The 24,302-nt window shown below is 42.3% G+C and overlaps 1 protein-coding gene and 2 long non-coding RNA genes across 4 annotated transcripts in view; 2 read left to right on the top strand and 1 right to left on the bottom strand.

Moving 5' to 3' along the window:
- Positions 1-1,141: 1,141 nt before the first annotated feature.
- Positions 1,142-4,323, top strand: LOC106936060 (uncharacterized). The gene is made up of 2 exons (XR_001422048.1): positions 1,142-1,386; positions 1,463-4,323. It is a non-coding gene; the product is annotated as an uncharacterized LOC106936060 (long non-coding RNA).
- Positions 3,195-24,302, bottom strand: part of LOC106936058 (RNA binding protein fox-1 homolog 3) — a 44,832-nt gene continuing 23,724 nt past the window's right edge. Inside the window, exons 7-10 of one of the 2 annotated variants that reach the window (XM_015016837.1) lie at positions 23,219-23,258; positions 20,284-20,342; positions 16,558-16,636; positions 3,195-6,581 (exon numbers count right to left, since the gene is read on the bottom strand). In XM_015016837.1, the coding sequence (XP_014872323.1) occupies positions 6,579-6,581; positions 16,558-16,636; positions 20,284-20,342; positions 23,219-23,258 (181 nt within the window). In that variant the 3' untranslated portion in view covers positions 3,195-6,578. Of the gene's footprint in view, positions 6,582-9,362; positions 14,457-16,557; positions 16,637-20,283; positions 20,343-23,218; positions 23,259-24,302 lie in introns of those variants that run through there. The other variant, XM_015016839.1, reaches the window with a different exon arrangement.
- LOC106936059 (uncharacterized) lies at positions 14,426-17,189 on the top strand. The gene is made up of 2 exons (XR_001422047.1): positions 14,426-14,496; positions 17,104-17,189. It is a non-coding gene; the product is annotated as an uncharacterized LOC106936059 (long non-coding RNA).

The following is a 24,302-nucleotide window of genomic DNA, read 5'->3' as shown; positions in this document are numbered from 1 at the left end:
CTAACCCTGAAGCCCCAATCATAAGCATTAGTTTATCTAAACTGAAACACTATACCAGTATAACTTCAATTCAAATGATACAGCAGGTAAAATAAGTATCAACTTTTCATAGTAAACATATTTCTAAAGGTGCAACTGACATAACATTTTCACCAGATGTAACACCCAAGTAATCAATTCATAGAAAGAAACCAAAACTAATAAGTTCAGAAATGAAGTGAGTATGGATGTGAAAAGTCTCGAGGAAAAACACATACTGCTATTTATTTAATATTTACAAAACCCTCTGTTGGTCATGACGGTTTCAAGACGCCTCCTGTTTGGAGAAACTAGTCGCATGAATTGCTCAGGTTTGAGCAACACAGTATCATCTGCTGATACTGTGATGATAATATATTGAACAGCCTTTCTAAGTATGGAAATAGGGGATAACAAAGAGATTTGAATCAGGCATTTTAAATAAAGGAGAAAACCTATCATTCGTTTGTGTTTTTGCTCCCCGCTGAGTTTCTAAAGATTTTAATTGAAATGTAAAATCTGTCTAGAGTGGCAGCAAAAATGACTGTTTGGGGGGCAAAATGAATGTATGTAGCTGAAAATAGACACCAACATCGGTAGCCTACAAGCTACTTGTTAAGCTACAGGTGCTGTATTGATATTAGCTAGTCATCTTTTAGCTAACATTACCTGCAGCTTTACTCACCTCAGTCGGTTAGTTTGGAGGGAAAAACTGTGAAAAGTTCTTTGCGTTTTGCTGCCGTGATTCTAACACAAACCTACGTAGCTCCGCCCAGCAGCAGCAGGTCTCCTTCACAGGAGTAAACCCACCGCGAGCGTCGTAGCGCTCATGTTGCGTTTAAAGGCGGCTCGGAAAAACAGGTTACAACATGTTAACAACGGATTAAACAGTTTTAACTGCTGATAAAAGTGACAGAGGACACTAATATGGGAAGTGTGGAAGCCTCTACTGTATCAAATTGACATAGGTAAATAGGTTCTAAGGTAAAAACCCAGCGCATACAGTGTTCATGTTTTTTTTGTTTTTTTGTTTTTTTCATCCAGACGGCTTCCCGCGCCCCCCCTGCAATGACATGGCGCCCCCCTTAGGGGGCGCGCCCCACAGTTTGGGAACCTCTGCCTTAAGGAAACAGACAACTGAATTTTGGATTGGTAAAATCTAATGGCCTTTAAAAGAAGATGTGACATTTAAAAAAAAGGAAGACATGACACGCCTGCTGGAATGAGGCCTGCAGAGGTCTCATTGTGTAAATGTTGACGTGGTGCAGCAGAAATACAAATAACACCGGATCTCCAGCAGAAACATCTTACTGTTTGCAGAAGCTCAGAGGATTAAAGCCAACAGTGATGGACGTGGACTCATCTTCTGTAATATTTACATTTTCTGGTATTTTCTTCTCCGTCCGCCCCTGAAAGACCGGTGTCTGTGTTTTTCCACTTTCAGAGGCAGAGCTGCTCAGGTAAACGCTGGCCTCCGCGACAGACGGGTGCTCTCCATCTTGCAGCCCCACAAGGGGTTGTTGCAAGACAAATGGCTGTAGGAAGAAGCCCCGCCCATTTCCAGCTGCCTCGTCTCGTGTGGCGTCTCGGCTCGGTTATGCGGTGGGATTCGTGCGGTACGCCGAGTCCCAGTCCACTGCACGCGAACGGCGCGCCATCACTAACCACAAACAACCCGGAGACTCCGCAGCTGAAGTAGACAAGTTTATTAATGATAATAATGAGGATGATGAGGATGATAATATTAATAATTAGTCATAATTATAATAACGTTAATGTCATAATAAATAGAACTCTTCATCTGAAGCACGTAAAGAGAAGCATACAGAAAGAGAAAAAACAAAAACACAAAGTTCAGAGTACAGAGCCAGAGGAGGGGGCAGGGACTTCTAGAGACATTTTTTAACCTTTCAATATATCCATTTAATTTTTTAACATTTTTAAACATTATTTAACTGGAACATTTACAAAAAGGAGAAAGAGATAGAATTTAAAAAATCCCTTATAAATAAATTTTGTCATCATTAGAACAAAATACAAGATTTGGGGAGTCAGAGGATGGTCTTTTTTTTCTTTTTGACGTATTTTTTTGTTCTTTTCCCCCTGAAAGGACAGCTGAAGGAAGTAAGAGACCAGTTGGGGTGAAGGTTATTATGTACAGAACACCAGGAATACAAAAGGGGCCAGTCGACTCACATACTGGAAGGCTGGGATGGGGGGTAGCTATACGGGGTCCGATGGAAGCGAGGGGCATCCTGCGAGTGTCACAGCTCAAGCAGTTGTGCTCAGGAAGATCAGGACCAGTTTTTTAAAACATAAAGGCATCTGAAGGAAGGAAGGGAGGGTCGCCGTACGCCCAACCCCCCTCACTCCATCCCACCGCTACGCTACGGCGCAGGCTGGAGTTTTAGCTCGGCCTTTTTTTGTTTTTCACTGCGTTGGCCAGCGAGCAGAGACAAACAACCACAGCGGGAACAAAACGGCCCTAAAGGTTAAAAACAGGATGGATACCTCACCACTGCTGCTCCAACACTAACATCTAACTACTTCCATTAAAACATTTAAAATCTATTTAGTATTTCTCATATCAACTGGATAAAAATTCTAAGGCAATAAAATTTATCTTTTATACATTTTTTTTTTCTTGGTTTTCAACTGCAGCTCGCATGAGGCTGTGGCAGCTACACACTGTCAACCAGCTCATGGGAGCCGTAGCAGGTAAATGGAAAAAATATAACAAAATACCTTCATGCATTAAGAGCTGTAGTAACCTGTAAGCAGGATGGGACTCTCCATCACATCTCTAAAAGGAGTTTTATTTGCTTTTTTATTTTTTACAAAACCTGCACTTTAAAGTTAGCTGCAAAGCTGCATATACGTCTGAAACGAGTGCTGTGGTAGGAGTGTCATTGGTTCAGTGTTTTCTCTTTGTTTTCGCTGTGAACTGTGGATCAGAATGAGCTGTAGGTAAACATCAGGAGAATACGCAGAATGGCAACATTGCACACAGCCCCTATTTTCTATTCCTACGTCTACAACAGTTAATACGAGAAACAAATCAAGATCGGTTCATTTGTTTTGCACAAGTTACTGCAAATGTTGCTATTCTCAGACCTCAAACTTTTTTTTTTTGGTTTGCATAAACTAAAGAAGAGGCAGCTTGATCTCTGACATGCTTTTTTTTTTGCATCACTGTTCCAAAGTAATGCTACGTCCTTTGATTTGAAACAAAATAAATAAAAACACGTTTAAAAAGGTCAAACCCAAACAGATACACAGAGCTTCATAGTTCCCCCTAAAGAAAAACACATCAACGCCGCTGCAGGAAGTGAAATGTCCACATCTGCTGCCACAAAAACTCACAACAGCACCTTTTGTGAATTCATCCGCTGCTGAAAATAGTCCCCAAGGAAATGCACTTGAGCTCACTTACTATTTGAGTAACATTTGCTAAAAACTACACTTTTTTGTTTAGTTTTTTTTTAGTTTGTAAAAACAGTATAACTAAGTCAGAGATACTGAGACACACACATTTTTTTCACTTTTTCTCAAGATTTGTTGACAAAACTAAAACACGCAATAATACCAGCGTCATCCCGTCAGATTTGATCTGCTAGTAGCTAACTAGAATAAGTACACAACAGTGTTCTCTCAGAAAATGTGCCCATCACACATGACATCAAGTGTTTTTGTTGCAGTATGCATAGATAATTCAGTGGACGAACTCCAACTATGTAACAAAAAGGAGGAGGAAACAAACTGTGGCTCTTTATCTCTGGCTCCCTGGAAGCTCCCGGCAAACTAAAACTCCAACCTGCTCCTGAGTTTCCTGACCCACCTCCAGTCTGCGGAGCTGAAAGTAGGCCAGAACAATCAGTTGACTCTCAGAAACAAACCAACAGGTATGAAGATGCTAAATCTGCAGATGAAAACTGTATGGGAGAACAAATGACCGACTTTACCCCAATTAGACTTCACAACAGTTAGTTGCCATGATATAGATACTCTGTAATATATGGGAGGCTGTCTACAGATGAGCAGAGGTCGCGTGGGTAGGAGCCCTGATTCAGAACAAGTCTTTTTTTGTTGTTATTTTTAACCTGAAAGAAGATGAAGTTAATCAAGAAGTGTGAGGTGAGATTTACTGTACAGAATATTAACAGTACACTGTGTAGTTTTGTACAGGAAGTCAGAAGCTTAATCTTTTCTTTCCCTCTTCACAAACCACCACTAACCAAGTAGCATACCCTGAACTCTCAAACTAAGTTGTGCTTCACCCAAACCTGCTCACCTCTGATTTAAAAACAAAAAAAGTAAAAAGTTTCTCCTCAGGGCCAGCAGGTTATATCCAATATGCAGTAAAACCAAGCGGCCGCCCGCCCATCGGGGTCAGCGTGAGACCGGTGCTTCGTAAACCGAGGCCGCCACAGGAAGCTGTGAGCCGGCCTCCTTCAGCGCAGCTCGTTAAAGCGGCTGAAGAGCAAGCGCTTCCTCTGCAGCCGTGACTGAATGAAATCTGGGTCACGTCGATACGCATCCAGGCTCCGCCGTCATCCCAGAGTCCCGCTGTCTCCTGATCAAAGAGCACTGAGTCTGCGCCTTCAAATCATACTTTGGTTCAAGTAAGAAAGAGAAATCAATATTCATAAACTTTTTACTACACCTTGCGCTAATTAGGAAGTCTTTGCAGCTCCAGTGAGGGGTCAGAGTAACTGCAGATGTAAACCGTTGTCTCTGAAGGGCCGGCGGGTCGGTGAGGAGGCGGGATGTGACGCTTTGCTCTGACGATGGCGGGGATGTTGGTCTGCGAGAATCTGCACAGTGCGTGTGTTGGTGGTACGGGTGGGACTCAGGGGAGATCAGTTCACACTATCACCGTCACACTTTCAGTCATATAGCACATGATCACATGTTACAGTAAATATCAGGGACATATTTAGTTGGAGGGGGTTCTGATAACTATGCTCGGGGGGCCGGAGGCTTTCCTGCCACCCCCTCTATTCCCTGACATCACCACAGCCCATATAATAGATATGTATATATATTTATATACAGAAAAAAGAATACATACTTATCGGACACCCTAGACATTAAAATACATTCAAAAACTGAACCGACATTCTTGATTAAACACGTTTACAGTGACTCTCCTGATATAAAGAATTAAGGTTCTGCTTTCACAAAATTAAAACTTTTTTTTTCTGTTCAAAAGTTTTGAGTGCTGAAAAAAAAACAAATATTCTCAGAATACATTGACGAAAGAAATCACATATTTCAGCCCTCGTTCCTTGATACTGTTGGATGGGCACTACTGTATTTCTATAATGTTTTATCTAGCAACACAGTCTATATGCCTCAGGCTTGTGTTTTGGTTATGCACCTGCTGATGTAGTACAATGGGATTACTCGATTATAATTCAATTTGTTACATGGATGGTGATGAGTTATTCTCGTCGGATGGGAACGTGCATCCTTGGTAGTTGTACGCACCTTGTTTTCGTGTTGGTCTGACAGTTCATCCGTCGGTGCAGAGTGACACAAAGGCTTGGGCTCGGAGTCTGGCAGGTGGATAAAGTCAGCGGCTTTGGCGCCATTTTTCTCTAAGTAGTCCTTAAGTCAGTGACCTCTGCTGGGGCGTGGAGAGGGGCAGACGGGGAGGCTCGGCTGTGTACCGTGTCACCGTCCCGCCGTGGCTCACCCCCCCCACTCCCCAAAGCTGTAAACCAGTGACTCTGCCCATTGGGGAGGGCGGGGATGCCCAATGGTGCTGCCAAAAAGGAAGTGACATCACGACAGTATCCACGGGGGACGCTGCTAACAGTAGGCGCTGCGGGCCGACGACGCCACGACAAGGAGGAAGCGGCGGCGTCAACTTCATCGGCCCAAAAAGGAAGGAAGGAAGGAAGAGGGCGGAGTCTCGCGGCTCCGCCCTCAGGAAGTACAGCGTAGAAAGTGCATCTGCCTGGATGCCGAGCTCTCCCTGCCACCTTTTGTTTTTTTCTTTCGTTTCTTGTTTTTAGTTGTATTATTTTTTTTTTTTACACGACCTCGGTGACAGAGCAGTGTGCCATAGAGAGAGGAGGCGGGGGGCGGGGGAGGTCATCCTCCCTCCTCCTTCCTGCATACCACAGAATCAGCATCAAGGGCCAACTGTTCATCTCCCTTACCAAAAAACATAAAAACAGATTTGTACATATATACTGCTTTATACACACGTTTTTTTTTTTTTTTACCATTGTAAATCACAAAAGTATAGAAAAATAAAATGTTTTATAATAACGGGACACTTCCTTCTCTCTCTGTCTTTTTTTTTTTTCTACCCGGCAAAAAGGTGGTCCCTGGTGGAAACTGGCTCACTTCATCTGTCAAGTTTGTGGCTGGTTTGACACCACTGCCGCGGCGCCACTTTGTACGCCTCCCGTCTTCCCTCGCCAGCCTCAGTAGAGGGACTCCTTCTCGTCTTCTTCTTCTTGTGTTATTTTCTTAAAGCTAGTTCTCCTCTCTTCGTTGTTTTCATCTGTGATGTCCATCAATACTGAGTACAGCTCTTCATTTTGTATTTACTAGAAACAGGGGAGAGAAGCAGGGAAAACTGGTAAATACACAGAAAGTGATGATTTGCTGTGATAGATGTGCCAGTTTTCAACATAGCAAAACATGCAACAAACGTACAACAGATATAAATATACAATTTTACAAGGAGGAAAGTTGAGGATGAGGTTTGAGCACAAAGTCGTAACACCCGACATGAACTTTAAAGTTTGGAGAGAAAACATCTTTTGTAACGCAGCATAAAAGAAGCCGCTGCTGGTGCTGCTCTCGCCAGAATAAAGATCAGAGTCAGCTGTAATCATACATGTGGAGATCGGCACTTTGGCGGAGCGCAGTGAGAAGTGTTGGCGTAATGGGGCTGGATGGAGGCGGAGGAGAGCGGGCGTGGTGCGAGGGTGTCGGGCCGTCCCAGGACCCTCGTCACGACAGATGCACACTAATTCGCACTGATCTTCAGCAGCTCAGTGGAGCTTCTGATAAAGAAATGTGGGAATGAAAGAAGATGAGGCGTTGATTTGGAAACGGCTTTGTAGTCCAGCTTCCAATCCGGAGAGACAAACAATGAAGTGGCGTGCTCAGTCAGCATCCATCCATCTCTCTGTTCTTACAGAGGACTGGCCCAGCGTTTCCCCGCCGCTCTCCGTTCCATACCTCAGATTTACTGCACGCTCACTTGGGAGCTGCCATACAAAAATATCCACACGCAGTCTTACAACTCAGCAGGGAGGGAGCACAATGGCGCTGGAGCTACATATAGTCCTCGCTGACAGGCTGCCTGGTCCTGGAAGGACTGCAGACACAAATATATTAATCACACGCAGACTTGAAGGATTCAGGGGAGGGTTAGTTCAGGTGTTAGAGTCTGTGCTTCTTTATGGAATCTGCTAAAGCCCGGTGGGTCTGAGCCATCCAGATACCGTTCTAGAAGGAGGCTGCAGTATTTTCCCTTTGTTTTATTAATTTATAGTCACTAATAACTTTTTATATCTAATCATTAAGTTGTTCAGCAGCCATTAAACTTTTCGGTTCATCGTTATTAAAGCATAGAGCTGCCTTTCCCTGTGCAGTTTAGAGAAATTCATCACATTTTCTTTACTTTTTAAGCGTAATTTTATGCTAATTAATAAACATTAAAGCAATTTGGAGATAAATACATCAACTGCATCATTAACAATGGTTAATGATTGCATTTCGGTCACAATTCAGTTAAATTCAGTTGGAACTAATGGCTCTGAAACCAAGTGATGTAGCGGCCTAGTTCAAGCAGACCCACTATGTGTGGGTCTATGTTATATGTGTGCTTCCTGTTATGGTTGTCATACCAACCATGTTTTACTCCAAATTAATTTCTGAACTTTTTTGGCACAAATACTTGAGACCTGTAAAAACAGTTTATATTAAAACACCAAATATACTTTTACATGTTACAACATGTTAATTTCCTTTTAAAGTATTTTTGAATTGAATTGAACCCGTCTGGGAAATACTGCAGCAGCCACAACATTCACAGTCTTCCTTAAGTGTGTTCTTGGGGATTCAGCCAATCAGCACAAAGGAAAATGAATGGACTCCATGTTTTGAAAAACGCCAACCAATGGTGAGTCAAGAATTGTTGTACTTTGTATTTCAGCTTCCCAAACTACTTCTTCTTATGAATGTTTTCGTTTTATGAAAAATTCCACAAATAATTTGTGAAATCCATGAATAGACGGTGGTTTATCATACATTTCCTGTAAATCTTCATTTAATCTGGAGTTTCCAATAAAAACACAACTATAAATAGCTTTGTGTCAACAAAGGTGAAAATGTGATTTTAAAATGGCCTAATCTTTATTTTGATAATTCACAAATATTTGCTGTTCAGTATTCACAGAATTTTTCAGATCTAAAATATTTGAAAGAAAATGCAGTGAGAAGCTGAAATACCTCGACAACCTGCTGGACACATGATTGGCTGGCATTTCAAAAGCAGCCAATCCAAGAGCACCATTCAGTTTTCTTGGTGCTGATTTGCTGGAGCAGAGACTGTAGAAAAGCTGATTTCCACTGTGCGTATTGATTTATATTAAGAGATAATTTGCATTTGAACTATTAAAATAGGCAGTTATGAGTAATTTAAATCATTGGGAGTGAAAGGGCGTACGAACCAACTCTTGGTTGGTAGGAAATATTCTGTGGCTCGCCCGAAACCATAGAAACCATTAATGTGTTCAATGTTTTCCCTTTTTCTCTGTCATGCTGAAAACGTTGAGACTAAAACAAAATGGTGGTAAGAGTCAAAGAAAACATGAGCTTCTGTTGAGAAAGTCTCCAGTCTTTCTTTATGCTGATGATATTGGAGAATTACTAAGTGTTTCCGCTAATCATGAAGACATGAACACATTATTTTTCAATTAGAGGAAGGTTTCTCCATATGAGGAGTAGTCAGTCAGGGCTGGCACATTTGCAGCTTCCTGTTTGTCTGCACTGCTGTTGATTTGCTGGAGGATGACATGTTTCTCCCAATCAGTTCAGTTTGTTGCATGATTCATTTCTTCTGGTTTTGGAATAAAGTTATGTATTAAAATACAGATTAAAAATGCTGCTGAATTTACTACGTTTCTGAAACATTAAAAAATAATTGTAAGGAACTATTTAAAGCTCTTAAAAACCACATTTATCAGTATCTGCATGGCCAGACGCATCCAGGCATGGATGTTTTTTCTTTCTGAGAAAAACTGAAACAGAAAAACAAAGAGAAAGAAAATTCAAACATTTTCTTGAAAACAAACATCAATGTGTGAAGGCAGACATAATGTTCTTATAACTGCTTTATTCTGACACTCAGAAAACAATCAGTGGTTACTTATAAGTCACATACTGACAACAGAAAGATCTCAAGAATAACTCAAAGTTTCATTATAGTAAACCTTTTACCTATGAAATTAATCTCAAAGAAAATTACTTTACACCTTTCAGACAATATATTCTCATTATAGAAATTACATAGAGTTCAAGAACAAGTTGAGCTAAGTTGAAAATACACATATAACCCCACTTCATATAGGAATACATATAAAACAGTTACTCAGAGAATCATGATAGTTTGTGTGTATATACATTTAAATGTATTTACAGGTGCTGCAACTTTTTTGCTTGGTTTTCTTTTGTACAAATATTTTTAGGTGGATTAATAAACTCACCTGCCAGCTTATCAGGGCTTAGTGAATACTTGTAAATATAAACGATGCATAAAGAGTATTTTCTTCTCATATGTAAACATAGCTCAGTACTACTATTAATAAGTGTAAACAGGTGGATCAAATAGAGGACTGGTTGCATATTAAGCTGGTTATGAAGTACAACAAAAGCAAACAAACCTAAAAGTTAGAGTCTTTGTACTATAAATTCACATTTGACTTACTGTAAGCATGATAAAATGCATTAGATCTTTACACTATAGAATGCTAATTAATATTATATCTATAACATTTAAGCCTTGATAAGCTGACACTGAAACAGCTAATTTGAACTTTTTCTGTAAACTGTTGACAAACCCGTGCAGACTGTTAGGAGCGGCTCCGGACAACGACCCAGTCGTCCCGGAAATAACATCACACCAGGAAAAAAAGGAAAACGTTTCCCTCGCAGCGAGATGTTTGTCGGGATAACTTTCATTCACAAACACATCTCCATTTCCTCTTAATTGCATCGCATATGCTAATGCTTTAACATTCAGTGTAATTACCAAAAGCGAATTAGTGTATCACCACACTCTGATGACCGTAATGGATTAAAAAGTCCATTTCAGCAGTATGAATCACAAATCATTGGGAGAAACTATTATTAAAGCCGTAATCTATTTACAGAATAAAACATCTCCAAACTAATTAAGCTCCTTTTAAAATTACCAGAGCAACAAATCCAACAGTTTCCATGAAAATTTACTCTGAATGCGGAGCCAGAATGAAAAGCTGAGTCATTTAAACTCAGCCTTAGTCATCATTCTGATTTTAATATTTGACTGCAAATTAATACTGAATTTGTACTTGTAGTTAAAATTCGCTCATGGATGCTTGATGGACAACTTGGACGATGCACAGCCGCTCCTGTGATAAATTCCTCCTTCGTGTTGGAGGTTAGAGTTTGCTTTGATGGTAAATTAGGTTTAAAATGGATTCAGTCTCTCTTTACACTCCCTTTCTTTGTCTTTACATCCACCTGGCAGCTCCTCTGGTAATTAGACTGATGAATGAGCTCAGCCATTTTTCCTCTTACACTGTTGACCCTTCATGTCCAGACTTCCTGGTTGCCAAAATATGAGGAATTATCAACTAGTGACAATTTGGTCCAGATTCATCAGATCTTCCACTTCCACACAGAAATGGAGCTTTATAAAGTTTATTCTGTCTAATTCTGTTGGTGCTTTTATCTTAAAGCAGGGCTGACTTTCTATTTTTAATTGGGGCAAAATGATCACAAGCAAAATCTCCTTGCAAATTAAAATATTGGCAACATCAGCAGTTATTTGTCTTTAAATAACCAGGCTTTTTGCTTTCTCTTGCAAGTTCCACATCATTTTTACGCAAAAGCTGCACCCAAATCTGCTTTTATTTAATTTATTAAACTTGAAAACTGACTTTATTGTCCAGAAATTACTAAATTTTTACCTATTTTTTGCAATTGATACCTAGAAATTTTGTTAAATTTGCAAAACTAATTATAGGTTTTGGATATTTAATATTTTACACATACCTTTCTAACAACAAATCTGACTACTTTATGAATTTAATTAACATATTGCATGCTTATTTATTTTTGAGCCCTGGTGTCAAAAGGTTTGGACCGAGCAGAGAAAAACAAGATGAATTTAATCTGATTTGGACTGATTTAACGGTAATCAGAAATGTTTGTGAAACCAGAAAGCTTTTCATATGAGAAGATCCAAATACTCTACAAATATATATTTACAGAAAACATTTCTCTACGTCTAGAAATACAATAACTTACTGCTTTACAAATCGTTTTTTATGTGAGAAAATGCTATTTAAAAAAGCTAATGACAGATAAGAAAATCACTACAAAGATTTTGCAACTTTTCATATTTTCAAACAAAGGTTAGAAAATGATTTTGTAAACGGTTATTGATCAACAGAAGCTTTTTATCTAAGGGCTAAATATTAATGTTACGTTTTTCTTATTTATGAAGGAGATGGTAAAGAAAGTGTTTATCATCCTTCTGTAAGAGTTGTAATAACTTTATAAACTGTTGCTAAATGAGGCAAATGAACGGAGAAATGTTGACATTTGAACTCTCCAGTTGATGAAAATGTAAAATAATTTTCATGTGGTGATGTTATTCCAGGGACTGGGGTCACGCTCTCTTCCTGTTTGTTTCCTTCCTCCATCACAGTCAAACATTCTGATGCATATTCATATATATTTTATATCTATATAGCACATCATAGGCACACACATTCAGATCAGAAAAACAGAAAAAAGGTTGGTTTCATTCCAGGCTAGCTTGCTAATGGTGGCCACTAACTGAACACCCACTTATGAAACTCTCCTGTTTGCTAAAAATAATTCTCAAAGTTTGTTTTGCTCCTTATAAAACCCCTGAATGGCGGGGGGCATTCACACTAGCATAGAAAAGGAAGAACAATGTTTTTTTTCTTTTATATCCACATAAAGATCTTCTTTGACTCATGAGATAATGAGCTACTTTTCTTTTTTTTCTGATATACAACATTACTCTGTCATTTTAACATTTTGACTAAACATGACTAGCTGTATATGAGAGATTTCATAAATATGTTACATCTCAGAAAGAAATAAAAAAAAAACAAGTGCAACAGACATTTTTTTGAGACCACAAATACTTGTGTGAGTACATGTAAAGTAAATATTATTGGCAATAGCTTTGATTTTTCCCATAGCTGCACTGAAACCAGCTAACAGTAGCTACACAGAGATTTCCTTTAAATCACGTAGCACAAGTAGAAGTCAATGACTGGATGTGGACTAGCTCTACGTCTCCTAACGCCTGGGTGCTTTTGGGTTATATCTTCCTGTGTAAAATGTCTTATACAGTATATGTCTATCTATATAATACAGAAGCCGTAGCTCAGAACAGTACAGTCTTATTTTATCGTTCTCTCCTGGGGTCTCTAACAGAAAATAATAAGAACATCTCGGCTCCGTAGAGGTGGAGCGTGCTGGTTGCGGAAGAAAACAATTGTCCTGAATGCTAAGGAGTGAGCAGCTCTGGATCTTAGTTTGTGAACTTTAGTTAGCTTATCCTGAGGTAAAACATTTTGTGCAATGCTTAAAGAAAAGATCCCAGTGACTGGCGGAGGGGACGCCCCTCCTCTGCGCCATGTCTTTACTGTGCGTGTGCGACTTGATGTTAATAGTGAGGATATGTGGCCGAGTCTGCTGCAAACTCAGCCCCCATGCAGCCAATTCGCTCTCAGACGGCGGTTTAAGGGGAGGAACTGCCTGCTAACTGCAACGCTAACGCCACCAACCAGTTGGCTCATTCAGCTGCTGAAGGGAGGAGAAACAGCGGAGGATTCTTATCTTGATTCTCCAGAGTCAAAGGTGACGTCTTCAAAGTGCCGGTTTCGCTCTAATGAAAATCAAAAAACCAGAGAAGCTCAATATGCAATAACAGCAGCAAGCAAAGTTCTTAAAGCAACTTGTGTCGATCCGCTAATCTAATTTCTCTACAGTAATCCATTACAACAGTCGTGTAATAAATCTTATTTACAGGCTACAGTCTCTACTGATTTTTCATGGGTTTTATTTAATAAAACAGAGATTCTGCTCCTGCATGCTTTGCTGCGTTAAGTTTAGCGACATGTTCAGCAGAACTCCATCCCTTCTGGTACGAGCGTTTAGGAGACGTTTACCAAACAAAAGGAAAGAAACAACACAAAGTACACGTTTCATTTGGTTTGGTTTCAACACCAATCGTGGAGTTTCTAATCCATGAAGTATCTAATCCACTGAGCATTAGCCGAGACGGGAATCCACACTGCCGCCGGGCAACGCTGATGCTCCTCCTCTGTTTTCCATGCTGTCCCTGAACACAACCCGCCAGCGTTACTCCCCTAAAACGCGCTGCTGCAAAATAGCTGCATGTACGGCGATTTGCAGCAGACAGGGCCACCATGTGAGCGCTGCGAGTCCCAAAACAGAAATCTGACCTTCATGACCCTTAACTCTGCATGCTGTCATACCACATTGTACAGCTTGTAAGGCTCCACTGCAAGTGCACAACAGTAGGACACTCTAAGGTTAAAAAAGGAATAAAAAAAAAATCAAAGCAGTCAGAGCAGCGCTGTCTTTGAGCTAAGAATCACCAGGTTCGGTTCAGTTAGCTTCATTTCTGTTAAGAAATGGATTGAATCGCGAGGGTTGACCTGATTTCTGCTTGTTGTGTGTGAGACAGAAACAACCCGGTGTATTCTCAGTCAGATGACAGCGGCTGCATACACACACCTCTGAGCATGCACCATGCGTGCTGCAGTAGGCTCACATTGGTTATGGTGACACAGCACCCATATACAGCAATCAAGGTAATGCACATGTGCATAAGAGTTTCCAAAAGAAAACCAGAAGCACAAAATGAATACAAAACAAGAGCAGACCAATGATGACATCAAAGAGGTTGTTGTAGAGGGTGTCAGGGGAGGGGCTCAGCATGTGGACCTGGAAGCTTTTTGTTTGATTTAGCTCTCCACCAAGGACCGGCTGTTCGCTTGTTACGTGTTTGACTTTTTTTTTCCTTCTAAAGATAGTTTGTTTTTTTGTTTGGGGTAATGTCTCTCTGTCTTTTCTCGCTTTTTTTCTTTCTTTTAGTAGGGAGTGAAGCGACTGTACCCTCCTCTGTATAGGCTAGCCTGCAACATCAAAGATGAAAAAGTACCAATCAGTATTCAGGTGACAGCTTTAGTTGGATTCTCTTTCTCTGCAAATTTCCTTCCTTTAAATTTATTGACTTTCCATGTTGGAGCAACTTTGCGAATGGGAACGGTCAGCAGGCAGATTGATAGTTTGATATATTTAAGCCGATAATTGTTTTGCTGAATTGATTGCCTGACTTGATGCTCTCTGAGTGTGTGTTAGGAACAGGGTCAGCAGGAGCCGAAGTAGATTGGTGGACTCAGAGCTTAGCCAACGTAATTTATAATCTGTGGGAGCAAAGAAAAAAAAAGAGCACTTTCTTAAATGAAAGTCATAGAAACACTAATCCCAGATTTAATAGTTACTTTAATTAAAATAAAAGAAATAAGTATATTTTTCTGCTGGAGAAGTCAGTCCTTGCAGGGCTGTAAATTAGAGGGAAGCAGAAGGAGTTGAGAGCTTTAATCACGGCTCCTTTTCATGTCTGCAGAGGTGCCTGCACCTTTCTGGAGGGGCAAACCACCACAGGATATTAGCCCGTAGATTTAGCACCATGCTCAGGATATCTAGGGCAGACACACATAAAGCATGCAAGTGGGCCTATGCATGCACACCTGCACATGCACACACGCACACAGTCCCTCCTCTCATCTCTACGTGGTTCTGTTGCAATTAGGAAACTCCAAAGGCGGCCATGCGCCTTCAACAGCTAATTTTGCCTAATTTCAGGGAGTCCTCTTGCTTGTGCAAAAACTTTTATCCATATTAGATTCGTCTGCAAGCTGGAAATGAGAAAAGAGGGTTTCCAACCTCAGAGGAACTAATTATTGTATAGCTTTTAAATGCAAAATGACTTCACTCTGCTGGAGGAGCATTAATCAAATATGATTAAAGAATTAGGAACCAAACGGGTCTCCTCTCTTTAGCTCAGGAGTTTATTAGATATTGGCCTCTGTGCAGAGCATCTCCCAGCAGCTTCACTGCTTGTTTAACACACATACACACGCACACACACACACACACACACACACACACACACTCTCTCTCGGGTCTCTGTTAAGCTTCCCAAGCTCCCAACACACACCAAACATTAGCTCTGATAATTTCAGGGGCCAGATCCCGTCGTCTACTTTCAATCAAGAGGACGATTTTTAGAGTGAGGAAAATGGAAGGAAATTTGGAGGGAAAAGAAGAAAGAATAAAAAACATTCAAGCACATTTTTTTAATTAAGTAAATGAAGAGGGAGAAAGAAATGTCTTAATTAATGAAAGCTTTTAGCTAGCAGCTGCACCGGGGAACTTAAAGCTTTAGATTTTTCTTTTTATTGCTGTTGAAAAATCGCATGCATGCCGGAAATTTGAGTTATTTCTCAAGCAGAGAGCGCGCCTCCGATCAGGCTACTGGGCAGAAGAGGAGGGCGAGGCGACTCCCCGCCCCCCTCTGTCTCGCTCTCTTGTTTATGTCCCACGGCACGCTGCTGCATGCGTCTCATGGCCCTTAATCTCTGGGTTTGGTCTGCGAGCCCGCTCCCATCCCCTCCTCGCCATAAAACAAAACCAAAGAGAAACTGCCAGTTTCAAAAAAAGGTGATCTTCTCTTTTTTTTTCATCTTTTCATCTTTGATGTTACAGTAGCTGCAAAAGCTAGCTAAAAACAGACATTAACAATTGAACTTCATCCCTTCAGAGGTTTGGCTGAATGGAAACAAAAAGATGAGACAACTCGCTCGACGGCGAGTTGAATGAGGTCGGATAAAAACAGAAAAGCTTGAAAAATGAAAACAAATCATTCTCATTACAGGAGGAACTCGAGTCAAACCAATGATGCATGAGGTGAGAACGTTCGGTTATCGCACTAAATGTCTGAGCCAACTTCCACATGCCAGGGGCTTCACAGTACTGCTCAGTTCCACTAGGGTGTGCCGGAGAGCATGACAAAAACTAAATCAATTAATGAAAAAAAAAAATTAAAAAATAGGTGAATAAAAACCAGAATGGCTGCAGCCGCTGGTCTTTGTCGTACAGTGTGTGCTAGCTACCGTCATGATGTCAGAGTCGGGGTGCAGACAGGAAGAGGCGCCGCGCTCAGAGACTTACCATGGTCCCCACACTGTATGTGGCAGCAGGGCCAATCGTGTGGTGGTAGGGGTCTGCTGTTGCATAGACTCTGCCATAGCTGCATGACAAGAAGCACAGAGAAGACAGTCATTGATCTGTCATTGACGAACAGTTACGCATTCTTGTTTCATGCTCAGCTCTTCAAAGTCTGGCGTACAATCGGTTATTTCCCTCCTCGGCCTCCTGGGCTTCCCGCTTTATACCAGGTAGATCACAAAGGAAGGTTCAAAGGTTGGTGCATGGCGCTTGTCTTTGCTCTGTCGTCTTGATTAAGTGAATAGGTAAAGAGCAGAGGGAGGGAAGCGGCAGCTGGAGGGCTGGGTCTCTCCCCCGGAGCTTGTTTACCCGGGCTGCACACTGGGCTCACGCCCTTGTCTTTTCATTGCTGCTGGTTTGGAACTAATCCTTCCAATTTCCTTCTAAGACAGGACAAGATGTGGCTGCCTCATTTATTTATTTATTTATTTGACTTCACATATTCCTCTATTTACTTTGCTTCTGTGTGTGTTTTTTTTTCTCTTTCAGCGCTTGCTTGCAAATGAGGGTCTGCTCGGAGCAGATAAGGCACACCCAGCCAAGGACTGAGGGCACCGAATCAACCGGGAGTAAAAAAAAGGAAGAGGAAAAGCCCCTAAAGGAGACAACAAGACATCCAGCTCCCACGCCATACATGAGGTGCGTTGAGCTGCATACGATGCAAATACGTTTGTTTAGGTCCAGCAGGACATGGAGGGAAAGGTTCTGCTCAGGCTGGACGACGTGGCTTAGAAATAAAATTATTTTTTAAATACCAAATTTGATTTCTGATTCTGGAGTTGACCTGAATTCAAAGTTGTAAAATACAAAACAAGATGGTGGTTCTAACATCACTATGGAAACCTAATGGCATTGGTGTAAAAAAAACCTACATTTTCCAAAAATGATTGATGAAGACCTCGGTTACTGGATTTTAACGTCATCACAGCCACTGAGTCAGAAAAATTATGCAAAGAATCAGAGAAGGGGACACAGAGTTTTCTACTAAATGTGTAAATGTGAACACAACGACCACTAAACAAGGTTCAAGGTTATCACATTTCTTAAAAGCTAGAAAATAGGTTGGCTATGCTAGCTTGACTTTGACAACTTTAACATGTAGATGTGCTGCAGAATTCGGAGTTTCGGTTCTGTTTGCGAAACACCAACTCTTCTTCCATCAGATGGTCTGGTGTTGCTCCAGAAACACTTTAAGACCAACTAGTCTCCAGCTCAGCAGGTCAGACGGCCGGTCCAACGTGACAGACCCGGACCAACGTGACAGACCCGAACCAACGTGACAGACCCGGACCAACGTGACAGACCCGGTCCAACGTGACAGACCCGGACCAACGTGACAGACCCGGTCCAACGTGACAGACCCGGTCCAACGTGACAGACCCATCAGAGCCTCAGTGCAGCGCTGCGGGGTTCAGACCTCCCTCACCATCCTCAGCTCTGTTCAGTTACTTATGGGGCTTTGGTAATACAGCCTGTGAGCACTGTTGGCTTTTCAGATAATAAATGTTTCATATTTTACCAGGCTTTCACACGTCTTCCACAATCCTGGTGACCTAGCTCCAGATAAGTCCGATAAGGTATTGCTGAGACAATACAGACAAACGCCTATTGATCCAATGGGCATGACCGCTTATTCAAACGGAAACAAACAAACAAAGCACAACAAACAACCTGGGCGCGAATTACATTAAATCTCAGGGAAAGGTATGGGCAACAGAAACAGGAATTAAATCACTGAAAGAGAGGAAAAAGGCTGCTGTCCAATTCTGCTCCCGCCGAGAGCGGCTGCTCATAATTCGAGCCGCGCTCGGCGAGGCCTGATAAATCTTACATTATCGATATGATCTTCAGGCTCTCGGCAGGGCGTACGTTATCACAAGTGACATGCTCAATCCTTTCCAGATTAGATTCCCAAACCGGGCCAGATCCCGGCTGACAACGGCTTTCAGGGGCCGAAATGAATCAGCACGGCCTCTCCGAACCGAGCTCACCTGAACCAGAGTGACATCACTCAGAAGCCACTGGTCCGTCTCCCTCCACAGACCTGAGGCCATTCATAAATACCGCAGTGATATACCCACTCTCAGAGTCACGACATATATCACCGCTCTTCTCATCCGGTCCAACAAGGTTAGCCTTTTTCCCCGTGCATGTTCTTTAGCTCCGAGCTAAAAAAAAGAATACGGCGGCACGCCTAATGGATAAGATGAAATGAGAGGAAGAAAACCTCAGGAAACCCTAAATAACCTTCAGAGTATAGTAAAACGCTGATGAAGCAGCCACCATTCATCACCGCTACGTTTGGCCTGTAGATATGTTCCTTATTGTTAGGAAAACACTAATTACGTGAAGCTAAAGTCCAACCTCTGCTAGTCCTTCACTTCAACCAATTCTGCTTCAGTCAGTAAAGTTCTCGTTACCAAAGATAGCTTGTCGAATTGTATAGATGTTCTCATCATTCCCACCCGCTGCTGATGAAGAGAAATGCGTCTTCAACCAGTCACTACAACGGCTTCCTATGCAGAACAGACACAGGCTTCTATGTGTTGTTTAAAAGTCAGTCAGCAATGAGGCTGAGCGTGGAAAACTTCATGAAGCAAAGCACTTTGAACTGCCTTGTTGCTGAAATCTGCTGTACAAATAAACGTGACTGAATCACTGATTCATTTTATCGTAGGTTATGCCTCAATAGATACAGAATCCAACAAAAAATATCATGTTCTACCACTTTGAAATAAATATTCAATACAGTAGAAAAATGGAACTTAATATTTGGTTCAGAACTGGTCAGCTGTCAGTTTGGACCAGGTTTGCACTGCACCAGGCGTTTTGGTCCAATCTTCTCCAGATCGCTCTGGTTTTGGGCTTGTTGCCAGGCAACAAAGGCGTTTTGGTCCCTCCAAGGATTTTCCACTGAGTTCATTCGTGTCTACAAGTTTTTGTCTTCTTAAAGCCTTAAGAGATGTTCCTGCTGCGCGTTAAGAGAGATCTGGTCAGAAGAACATCGGGACCTCGCCGATATCCAACATGTTGGATTGACTTGGACTGTAATCTCCTTTAGCCAATCAGAAAGCAAGAGCCAAAGAGACGACCAACACTTTCACAAGTGAAGCCTTACAGCTTTACTTTCGCTAAAATGCTCCGATAGGTAGAGGTGTAACTACTACAGGTGATGAGTGAAGGAGAGAACCAGAGTTCTTAGTGGTTGGTTGGTGATCTAATGCTTATTTCATGCAATAAAATATTAATTATTTGAAAATCATATAATGAGATTATTACAACAAGAACAGTTTGAGTTGTGATAGCTGCACTCTAAACTAACAGACATCTATTAGTGCAAGATAATGACATAAGATTCAAGTCTTATGTTGTGGAAATAAAACCGTTGTTTAAAATCAGCCTGAGATTTTGCTTTGATGAGATTATTAAAATATCACAACAATGTTAGAGAACGTAATCAGTAATTTTGTTGTCAAGATCCTGACAAAATAACTTGAGATTTTACCAAGACTAGAAAATGTAGCTTTTATTTCTCAGAGCATGCAGATACTAAAACAGAAGAAAACATTTCTGTGATTCTTATGATCCAGAGCTGGATCAGAACCATGTCCGTAATTAAACGTCTCTGAGTGGTTGGTGCAGTGTTTGCTGCCTGGGAGGGAGTCTCACCTGTCACTGTAAGCAGCGGTGGTGGTGGGTTGGGCAAATCTGTATGCTGCATAGCCGCCCTGTTAAAATACCAAAGTATTAATTAGTGATTAAGCAAACCTGCTCAGAGAAAGGTTAGAACTCAGATACACAAGCAAACAACAATCCAGGCTGGGAGCTTTAAATGTCACTGCACAGTGTTCTGGTCCTGAGCCCACACCTTGGAGCTGCAGCTCCCCTCTGAGGCACCAGAGGGTGCTGTGTGATGTATGGTGCATGCAGCAGGAGGTGGCATTAGGGGAGTGAATGATGATCTGAGGAAGCAGCACATTTGGGGAGCAACTTATTGTGACACCAGAAGTCCAGTGGAGGAGCAGCAACAGGAGCCGACTCCCCAAATCCATCCCGTTTTCAGAGGAGGATGTTTATCCGCAGCCGCTTCTTCTTCTGCTCACAAATGAAGCAAGACGACGGCGTTTGGAGCGTCGGGGAGTCAGGACTGCTGTATTCATTTGCCAGAGTGGGGAAGGAATTAAAGAGCTCATTGTGAAGTGCTGCTATTACTCTCTCTGAAAAATGAAGCTGTTCTCCCACTGTTTTTCTATTAGCGCCACCAGAGTGTGTGCCTGTCTGTGTCCATACGCCGGATAGGTGGCTCTTAATAATGCATGTTTCCATTCATTTTTAAACTGGGGGAGGGGGTCGTCCGATTGAGCGTCCTCGTCCCGATCCAACTGGATCCAGTCGTTGTTTTCCAAGGGGACAGGAAGTCACAGCAGATGACTTCCTGTGGGACAGGCCTGCCTTGGGACCGCGCTGATTACGGCAACAGCCCCAACAAACAGGGGCCAATAAATCACCACATTGTCAAATCCTGCACACAGCAGAGCTGCACATTTGTTATTTTGTCAAGGAGGGTGTGTGTTAGCGCAATCATGTACGTGTGCAGTGGTGTGTTTCTGCATGGAGAAGCATGCATATGTATTAGCGCATGCAGTCCTGCTGCATGCATGGGCTGTTTCTGACAGCGCTGACTGATTGTTTGGGACACAGCCGGTCCTGATGCTCAAATCTGATGGTTTTCTGCTGAAATACAATTTGTTTTGCGTGGTCGTTCATGCTACTAATTAAATGCGACCGCAGCGGTTTACGTCCCCAAAGCGACCCGTGTGTGCAGAAGAAGAACGGAGACGTCACTCAGAAGCAGGGGTGGCGAAATGGACTTAGCTTCATCACAATATTGAGACAACAATAAACCTGATGATTAGTAGCTTCTTTAGGACACCGTTCACATGAAAGGCTGCATCTAATCATATTTTCACACTTATTGACACCCCTATTGAACAAACTAGAGAAAATTGTAAAAATATGGACACATTAAGTTTTTTAAACATCACTGTTACTCTGACAACAATAAATCTCAATTCTTATTATGATTATCGATATAATAAAAACAACCCAAACACAACACTGGATCGTTTCCAGATCAAATCTGCATTTTAGTGTTGTTTTAAACATGCCAACCGATAGGGGGCAGTGTGGCACTAAGCTAGAACCTATCAGCCAATCAGATTGCTTCAAAATGAACATGACTTCCTGTTAGGAATTAAACATGGCACCAGGAAGTTCGTCTGTAGGTTGAACAGAAATGCAGAAAAAAAAATTGATTCTGTAGAGAATCACAGTTCACCATCCTGCAATCGATTCAAAATGCTCAAAAATGTTGTACCAAACTATTTTAAATAAATGGTTTGATTCTTTTATTTAATAGTATTTAATGGCTTCTTCTTCATTTTCATTTAAGAAGAGGCCACGCAGCGAGGCTAGCTGGTAATTTAAGTTACAGAATTTTACGCACAAACCTATTTTTGTTCAAATATAAACTGATGGAATTAGATATAATGTGGAACTTTACAACATTGTTTTAAATAAATATTCTTTGCTTACGTTGTCTTTTTCTTGTGATATAAAAATTGGTTTCTGAATCGAATCGTGACTCTAAAAACTGGAATTAAATCGAAAGGCAATGAAAGATTTGCATCTCTAAGGCTGAACTACTTTCCCATAGTTTTCCCAGATATCCGACTGTGATTGGCCACTGCCCTTCACTGGAGGCTGGAGCAGAGCGGCCATGACTTAGCAGGCGCTAGCTGAGCCTCTCTCGGTCCGCAGCGCCGCTCTCTCCTGTGGCGGTGGGTGTCTGCGCAATAAAAGCTGTTGAAATACGGTCCTATCAGGCGGGCCGGTGTGTAAGCCATATATCACTTGGGTTTAGCGTTTCATTCCAGACGCCGCCGCCATGCGTCGGCCGGGGTGAAAGTGAGAAGCAGCTGTCACCACCGCCGTGCCCACTGTCATCTCGCTGTCTCAGCAGTGGGAAAATCAAAGGGACGAACTGCGCACACACACACACACACACACACACACACACACACACACACACACACACACACACACACACATCCAGGTTTGGACTGGTGTCAGAGTGGGGCAGTGCGGTAATTTCGGCATCATCTCCACAGCTTGTGTGAAGGGCGATGTGCAGAGGGACGGCAAATCGCTTTATCTGCTGCTGCTCTTATCTCCCTGGCGGTGACGGCTGTTTGGGGGCAACTGGCTCCACTCCGGCCCGGGCAGACCCCCCTGGGGCGGGCAGGGATATCCCGGCTAGCCCTCAGAGCCAGCGCCGCACCGGAGGAAGAATCTAAATGACCCAACTTGACACGGGACACTGAGTCAGGGTCCGCCTCTTTGCCAAAGTCTGAGATCACAGGAAGGGAGCGAGGAGGGAGGAGCTGAGGGGGTTTTAAATTTTGTTGTCGGGTTTCTTGGCACGGCGGAGCGAGGCCTAATCGACGCGGGCTTGGCAGCGGCGCTGCTGAGCAGATCACATTTTTGTCTCCAGGGCTGAGCCTCGTGTCTGCTTCAGCCAGGAGGAAAAGCCGACTGTACTTACATAGATCTCTGCGCCGTAGAAGCCATCTTGGTACACCACCCTGCGAAGTTGGAGGACAGGAAAGAGGAGTTAGTCTGCATGCCAGGGAGGTCAGGTTCCTGGCAGCCGCAGCGCGCCGTTCCACAAATAATGAATGACACGTTAAACTGAAAGGTGCAACCATCTCAAATCCCTGTCCAATTTTCTGCTCTGCTAAAGTTGTTTGTCTTTCCAGTCGCTGCAGTTGTTGGAGAGAGGAGGGGAGGACAATAGGAAGCGGAGAAGGCAGCTCTGTCACATGACTCTGCTGTATAAATCAAGCAGCTGCCAGCGGCAGCAAAGGGCCTGAGAGTGGGAGGGAGGGGCTGTGGGATTTCTGGTCTGATCCTGATCTAATCACAGATAGGCGGCCGCGCCGGGCCCCTCGCGTCGGGCCGGCCGGCCGCCATCACACCTCTCCCACGGCCACACACACCTCGGCTGATAAGAGGCAGCAGATCAGCGCCGGTCCTCTGAGATCGGCCGCTAATCTCAGCTCTCACCCTGCAGGTTCTCAGGTTTACTCACATCTCCTCTATGCTTTTAATCTCAAAAACCTATAAAGTCACTCAAAACTAATTTATTTATTTCACCATTTGATTTGAAAAGCTGAAACCAGTATAAATTTATTACTGTGTGCTTTATTTCTGGTTATTTTAATGATTCTGGCCTACAGAAAATGACAGCAGACCAATAAAAAGGGAATCTTGTTTGGGGCTCCTTTTGCATGAATCAGAGATGAGGAGCTTTAATCTTCAGGTTTTATCTGAGTCCATTGGAAGAACTCACATACTCATAAAAGTTCAACTGGAAAAGAACCGGCATACTTCTTATATCATCTTTTTCTAGCTTCACGTCGTGTTATGCTGTTATTCCCTCATCAGAAACATTCCTGGATTGTTTCCTTGATGTTTTCATCCGTGTTTGAGGAATCCTTGATTTCCACTCAGCTCTTCCAGACCAGTGGCAGCCGCAGGTAGCAAACACCTGGTGGAACTGTGAATGTCCAGACTAACTTCTCAGCCCAATTTCAAATAATAAAAAATACATTTTTAAAGTGGTGGTA

This window comes from Poecilia latipinna, unplaced genomic scaffold (assembly GCF_001443285.1).
Source record: "Poecilia latipinna isolate Pla-1442-1.1 unplaced genomic scaffold, P_latipinna-1.0 Scaffold2070, whole genome shotgun sequence".
Classification (NCBI taxonomy): domain Eukaryota; kingdom Metazoa; phylum Chordata; class Actinopteri; order Cyprinodontiformes; family Poeciliidae; genus Poecilia; species Poecilia latipinna.
The sequence above is the reverse complement of the archived record's forward strand: the minus strand, read 5'-3'. Positions and strand labels throughout refer to the sequence as shown.